At 41.3% G+C, this 7,812-nt stretch overlaps 1 protein-coding gene across 1 annotated transcript; it reads right to left on the bottom strand.

The window, feature by feature from the left end:
- Nucleotides 1-241: 241 nt before the first annotated feature.
- On the bottom strand, nucleotides 242-4,703 carry HINT1 (histidine triad nucleotide binding protein 1). The gene is made up of 3 exons (XM_058717210.1): nucleotides 4,479-4,703; nucleotides 2,133-2,237; nucleotides 242-956 (listed from the first exon to the last, which is right to left on the bottom strand). The coding sequence occupies exons 1-3, from the start codon at nucleotides 4,587-4,589 to the stop codon at nucleotides 792-794; spliced, it is 381 nt and encodes a 126-aa protein (XP_058573193.1). The 5' UTR covers nucleotides 4,590-4,703; the 3' UTR covers nucleotides 242-791.
- Between the last annotated feature and the right edge of the window lie 3,109 nt (nucleotides 4,704-7,812).

Below are 7,812 nucleotides of genomic sequence, written 5' to 3'. Positions count from 1 at the left end.
AGAAATTGGTTCTAGACAACTACTAGTCTGTGGAAGGCAGAAAGGCAAGACTAAAAAAGTATGTTCTGATAAGGAGAACTCAGACCTTGAGATTTCTTCCTTAATTCCACATAGCCAGATTCTTGCACAACTTAAAATATTTTTATAAGTTTTCAATGTGGAAAGTTAATTCTAAGTAATATAATTATAATAAATATTCAGAGAGTTTAGATAATGAAAGAAATAACAACGTATGGCTTCATATGGTCATCAAAGATTCTGTGACAAATCTACTTTTATTCCTTCCAAATTACCCCAACAGTCCAGGGGGAACGTGGGCTTGACAAAAACCATTGCTCTTAGACCCAAAACATTCACTTTCTGGATCAATCACATAAGATACTCTTTTGTTCTTAAGTATTGAGAAAATTAGATTAGAAAATCTCCACCTGGACTAATATTTTACCCTAAAAGGGTATTGCAAAGCTAAAAATTTGTGAAATCTTGTATTTGTCTTCAGAAACCAGTCATACCATTTTAACAATGTACATATGTTTAGTATACATTAGGGAGAAAAAAGAATACCCAAATTATGAATTCTACCTTCATACATTCCAACATTTTTTTTTTTTTAATAAAGCAAACACAGGTTTCAGAGAGATTGTAAACCATGCAACATTATCTTTTATTTATGGGCCTTTATTCCCTCAATCTCTCCATACACAGGCAAAAATACGTATACTATTTAACATATTGGAACTTGCAAATATTGATCATTGCCTAGAGAAGGGAAAATTATCCCTAAAACATGTTTAGCCAGGAGGCCAATTCATCTGCCGACCTCCAAGAACATGGAGATGAACGTGATAGACAGACTGTCCCCCATCTGAACCTTCATTCACCACCATTCGATAACCCTTCTTCAGGCCCAGATCAGCAGCACATTTCTTGCCAACAATCATTAAATGTCCAAGAAGCTGGAAAAGAAAAAAAAAGTTTCTTAAGTATAGGCAATTTACAAGTTTTTGCCATTAAATAACATACTACCAAGTTGAAATATTAAAAGACCACCAAGTTGAAACATACCCGTCTGGACAAATTATTTGGTAACTCTTAGTACTAATAACCTAATTTACAATTAAAAACCCATTAAGATTAGGTATTTATGCATTACTAATTCCAATAAACAAATCAGAGGTAAATCTCAATTAAAACAATTGTAAAATCATATTCCAAGAGGTATTTAAATGTTCTTAATAAAGCAAGATATATCCTGCTTTCTTGTAATAGGAGGGTATATCAATCGGGATAAGTATGGTTAAGCTATGGTAACAACCACCCCAAATACTGGTTTATAACAAAGATACATTTCCTGTGCTCACTACATGTTCATCACAAGTAGACTAGGCTCTAAATAATACATCTTTTTTCACGTTGAAACCCAGGCTGAAGGAGTAGTTTCTGTATGATCATAGGGGGAAAGGGAAGAGAGAACATGACAAACCAGGTACTAGCTCTTACAGTTTCTATGCAAGACATACCACTTCTGCTTGCATTTGCTGGCCAAATCAAGTCATATGACCAGGCCTGATATCAATGAGGCAGGAAGTTTTAAAGCACCCGTCAAGGAGAAAAGCCAGTACTTACAAACAATTATACAATCAATCACAAGGAGCATAAGGAGAATATTTAACTGAGGCCTATATGTCTGGCAAAATGAAATAGTGATTTCTTTCCTTTAATAGCATTAATAGAAGAAGACTCACTGAATTTCCCCTATATGACGTACTGTTTCTTTATTGAGGAAAAATAAGTCTCACCAACTATTCCTCGTTAGGAACCATTTTGTTTAAGAATATTGTGGTGATAGATATTAACTTGAGTTCCTGTGGTCATCATTTCATAATATACATATATATAAACATTATGTTGTACACCTAAAACTAACAAAACATTATGTGTCAACTATATCTCTATTAAAAAAAAAACCCTCAAATTATTTATACATTGCACTTCCCTAGTGATTATCTGGTTTATTCCCTCAGTACTGTCCTTAGGAAAATGAAAATGTGACATCACTTTCAGGTCAAAATTTAGTCTCCCAAATTTAAAAAAAAGGTAAGAAAATAAATTGTGTTGGTACATTTACTTACACTTTCATCATCATCTTCTGCTACAGAAATCTGGGATATATGTTTCTTGGGTATCACCAGAAAATGTGTTGGTGCTTGAGGAGAAATGTCATGGAAAGCAAGACACTAGAGATAAGGGGGAAAAAATCAGTTTTAGTATATCATCTTATAGGCTACATTTATTCTTTCACACTAATCCCATGGGAGGCACCGTATTAGATGCTCGGAAATCAGAAGTGTACACAATACATGTGATCCCATGGTCCCTTTCATGGAACTTACAGCCTAATGGGAAGGTTGGCCTTAAAAAAGGGTATAATTAAGTTAAAAATCTACCTATTTGTTACAAAGGAAAAGGGTGAAATACATGATTAACATAGAAGAACCTGATTTTGACTGGGTGATTACAGACAACCATGCTGAGGTGGGGAAATTTATGTATGTATGTACATATGTATGTATGTGTATTTATTTTTGAGAGCAAGAGAGAGACAGACAGACCAACAGAGCCTGAGTGGGGGAAGGACAGAGACAGAGGAAGACACAGAATCCCAAGGAGGCTCCAGGCTCTGTGCTGACAGCTCAGCAGGACTGGAACCCAGGAGCCGTGAGATCATGACCTGAGCTGAAGTCACTCAACCAACTGAGCCACGCCAGGCTCTATGAGTTAGGGAAATTCCAAAAGTTAAGTAGAAATTAGGCATGCTAATCCTTGTCTACCTTTCCAGTAGAAACTGCAAACTCTTCCTGCTGAAATCATATTGTCTTCCATCTCTCTCTACCCTCCCAGGCTTTTTCAAAGACCATTCCCTACTGCAATGGTCCTCCCTCCCCTCTCCAACCCCAACTTCTAACTTAAACTGCTATTCATTCCTCAGCTCCCAGCATATATAAAATTTCTGAAAGAAATCTGATTCCCCTCCCCAACGTCCCTAGGTGAGAAGCCCTGATTGTGCAATTTCCTGTTTTTTTTTTCCTTTACTGCAGTGATCAGCTTTGTAATTATGTATTTGTCTGATATTTGACTAAGACCTATTTACTCAACTATTTAAGTAATATTCTATTCTTTCATTGACACAAGGAGAATAGTTAGCATTTAGACAAATTACATACCACATGAATATTTTTGTATCTCTTGTTCTGTAATGAAGGCATAAGCTACTTAATAGAACCTAACCCTACTCAAGTGTCTCAGGAGTATTTCTACTTAGTACTCCACACAAAATGCTGTATCATTTAGATTGCTTCATGCAGTTATACTTCTTGGGGCGTAGGTGGTTCAAAAGTCAATATTTCAATAATTTATAAAAAGCAAGTGAAAATATTTAAAAAGACGCACTTTTTAGAACAAAATAACTTTCCTCCTAGTGACAAATAAAGGTATCCAAATAAAATCACCTAAAGGAATCTAATTAAATCTTGGATAACATTTGAATCTAAGAATGCCATAGGAGCATCAGAAGAATGTTTCCCTTATATTCTATATTTCTTAAAGTTAATTTAACAGAAAGTTACAAAAGTATTTGTCTAAATCATCCAACCTCCTGCCCAGCTTTGACTCAGATCCAAACTCATAAATACAACTGCTTACTAAATATTTTATACAAGATGTCACATCAACTCGGACTTTCTAAAACAGAATTTCACCTACGGTGAAGTCAACAAAAACTACATGCTCAGTCCTTGGCAGAAAAACTGCTTCCTGTCAAACAAGAAAGGAACCATTGCTACCGCGCGGGGTCAAAGGAAAGCAAATCCCAGAACCCACTCATCTCAGGGGTGGGGGTGGGGTTGACTGGCTGGCCCTCGCGGAAGCTGACCTTCGACCCCCGCACGCCCCCCGCCACCCCGGTGCACCCGGCCCCAGGCTGTCTGCGCAACGCGGCGCTGAGAGGCACCCGGGAAAGCCCAGGCGGACCCGCTGTGCGCGGGAGATCGCGGAGATTGGGCCCGAGTCAGGGCGCGATCGGATTTCTCCCTGTCAGGCAGAGCGCTGGCGAGATTGTAAGATTCCTGACACCGGCGAGGTCCGAGGCAGCCGCGGAGCCGGCGGGAGCCCACGCCGAGTAGCCAGCGCGTCCCCAACACGCGCCCAGACCTCACGGTGCGGGCCCCGCGGGCGCCGGGCGGCCTGACCCGCGCCCCGGGCTGATAACGCGTAACCGGAGCGCCGGCACGCGCCGGCAGGCCGCCTCGGAGTGGCCGCGGCCCTGCCCGCTGGCTGGGGGCCCGCGGCAGAGGCCGCGTGGGGCGACCGGGTCCCTTCCCTTCGTGGCGCCGCCCGACCCTTCCCTCGACGGGAAACCCGCGTGTCCACGGGCGACTGGCCTGCCTCTGCCCGCCAGCGAGGCGACGCCCGGTCTCTACCTGGTCATCCTCAAAAATGATTTTGGCTGGGATTTCCTTGCGAATGATCTTTCCGAAGATCGTGTCGCCACCAGGCCGGGCGGCCTGAGCCTTGGCGATCTCATCAGCCATCTCGGCCTCTCTCCCGCGCGGCCGCCCCAAGGAGAAGCTCCGGAGGAGGGAGGAGCCGGGGCAGCGGGCAGAGGGCGGGAGTGCGCGGCCAAGCCTGCGCGGGGACCGCTGCTCAGGCTCCCGAGCAGGTCCGGCGCGTGCGCACTGGCGACCTGAGCTGTGGGGTGCAGCGAGCGCGCGGGAGCCTGCAAGAACCGCCCGACTAGACCCGGCGGAAGGGAGGTTCCTGTTCGGAGGCCCTAGGGAACCACATCGAGGTCATTTTTCTTTCTTCTTTTAGTGTGTCTTGGGGAGTGGAGTTACTGTATACGCCCTTCTTCCCTTGCTTTATGGGCACTTGTAGGAAAAATTAGGTACTGTAACTGAAAAGATTTGATAATCCAAGCATGTTTGCTGTATGAGACACTGTACCACGTAATTTCTCAGCCACAGAAAGTCTTGGCTCCAGTAAGTAAGCCCTCCTTGCGTCAGTTTTTTTATCCCTCTAGCAGTGGTTTGCACAACATGTTAAAAATCACTTGAGGAACTTTTGAAAAATCCTCTTGAATCTGGCCTCACTCCAGATCAATTAAATCAGACTCCCAGGTTGGGACCCAGGCATCAGTAGTTTGTAATCTTCCCAGGACTCTACAAAAACTTTTTCCCAGAAGTAATCAACATAATGTAAGATGCCCCACCTTAAAGGAACAATACCTTTCTTAATTTGACATACCCCTTCAAATCTTTGCTGCCTTTTAAAAGTTTTATTTATTCTGTGTCCACCCTCTCATATTTTTTTTAAACCCATTTCCCTCTTGCAATGTCACTAAGGAAGTCCCACTTATAAAATTCTGTTGGCATTTACAATTCTCATCATACTAGACCTCTTGGTATCATTTGCTACTGTTGACCATTTCCTCTTTTCAGGTATAGATTTCACTCTCCTAGTCTTCTCTTCGTTCTCTGGATGCTATTTCTCCTTCACAGTAAGCCTCCAGTTCCAGACTTCTCAATGGGTTCCGTTCTTAGCCTTCTTCTCTAGCTAATATTTAATTTCTACATATCGTTATTAAGAAAAATTAACTATAGCTCCAGGACTACTTATGTGATTATACTTTACCAGTTTGTATTGCTTTGTCCACTACCAATAAAAATTACTGATAGTAGATCCTTCGAATTGCACCTGTCCCATTTGCTACTTTTGCTATCAACAACATTATTGGGGCAATTGGCAAAATCTAAGTAATGCCTATAAATTGGATAGTAATTTTGAAAGTTATGGGGCGCCTGGGTGGCTCAGTTGGTTAAGCGTCCGACTTCAGCTCAGGTCATGATCTTGCGGTCTGCGAGTTCGAGCCCCGCATCGGGCTCTGGGCTGATGGCTCAGAGCCTGGAGCCAGCTTCCGATTCTGTGTCTCCCTCTCTCTCGGCCCCTCCCCCGTTCATGCTGTGTCTCTCTCTGTCTCAAAAATAAATAAACGTTAAAAAAAATTTTTTTTTAATTAAAAAAAAATTAAAAAAAAGAAAGTTATGTTAATTTCCTCACATAACCACAGCAAAATTATCAAAATTAGTTGATATGGGATGGGGTCTTATAATTCAGGTTTCTAAGTGATGTATTTGCTGCTGGCCCTGGAATCATGCTTTGAGACCCACTGATGTAAGAGACTGACCTTTTTGTAGAAATAAAAAAACACTGAAGTATTTAGGCGTATAGGGCTATCATGTCTGCAGCTCGGTTTCAAACAGTAAAGAAATGAAGAAAAATGTTCATATATAGAGACCTAGAAAAGGATAACACCATTTGTAGTAAAATGTGAACATTTGGGGAATCCAAGTGAGACATGCAAATCCTGTTATTCTTGAAACTTTCCTGTAAGACTGAAATTGTCAAAGTAGAAAGTTATAAAGAGATATATACTGGTTTGGATAATAAATATGGTCATCTTTCACTCAGATTTTACCATATACAGAATAATGATTCTCCAGTATGTATCTCCTGACCTACCTTACCACTTAATTCCAGATTGGTCTATAGTATATATTACTGCCTACTCACTATCTTAATATGGATGTCTGTCAGGCACTTCAAAATTATATTTTTACTCTTTGCACAGTAAACAAACACACAAAACTCCTCTTGGCAGCATTCTACATCTACTATAATACCATTCATCAAATTGCTCAAGTCAAAAGCCTTGAAATCATCCTTAACTCTTCTTTCTCATATTTGCAGTATATATCATACATCTAATCACTCCTCACCTCTTCTACTACATCACCCTAATCCAAGCCATTATCATATCTTGCCTGGAGTACATTGAGAGCCTCCTAGCTAGCCTCTCTGCTTCCTCTGTAGTAGTTTGCCATTCAGCACACAAAGAAATTTTTATAAAATATCAATCATGATGTCATTCTCCTGCTGGCAAGGCATTTCATCACAGAATTAAATCTGAAATATTGGCCTTGACACATTAGGTTCTTATGCAATCAGGCCCATGGCTACTTCTTCATTTCCTTCCATTTCAACCTTATTAACTAGCTTTACCCCAACTGGGTGTGGTAGGCAGAAGATGTCCTTGCCCTAATCTCTGGAGCCTATGAATATGTTACTTTACATGGTAAAAGGGATTTCCAAATGTCATTAAATTAAGGATCTTGCAGTAGAAGAGATTGCCTGGATTGTCCAGGTGGGCCCAGTATAATCACAGGGACCTTTATAAGTGAAAAAGAGACACAGGAAAGAGAGGAGATATGATGATGGAAATAGAGGTGACAGTCAAAGATTGAAGATTCTCTCCTGTTGGCTTTGAAGATGGAAGGGACCACAAACAGGTAGCATTCCAGAAGTCACAAATCTGGGTTTCACTGGGCTAAAATCATGGTGTTAGCAGGGCTGCATTCCTTCTAGAGTCTCTAGAGAAGAATAGTTCCCTTTCCTTACCTTCTAGAGGGTACCGGCATTTCTTGGCTTGAGGCCTTTTCTTCTATCTTCAGAGCCAACAGCAGAGTATCTTCAAACCTCTCCCTGTCTCTCCTTCCTTTTTCCACTTCTGAGGATCCTTGTGATTACATTGGGCCCACCAGACAATCCAGGATAATTTTCCCATTTCAAAAGCCTTAATTTAATCACATCTGTAAAGTACCTTTTGTCATATAAGGTAACATCTTCAAACGTTCCTAGGATTTAAACAGTACACCTTTTGGAGTCCTTCATTCTGCCTACTGTATAACTGCATGAACT

The sequence above is a fragment of the Neofelis nebulosa genome, chromosome 1 (genome assembly GCF_028018385.1).
Source record: "Neofelis nebulosa isolate mNeoNeb1 chromosome 1, mNeoNeb1.pri, whole genome shotgun sequence".
Classification (NCBI taxonomy): Eukaryota; Metazoa; Chordata; class Mammalia; order Carnivora; family Felidae; genus Neofelis; species Neofelis nebulosa.
The sequence above is the reverse complement of the archived record's forward strand: the minus strand, read 5'-3'. Positions and strand labels throughout refer to the sequence as shown.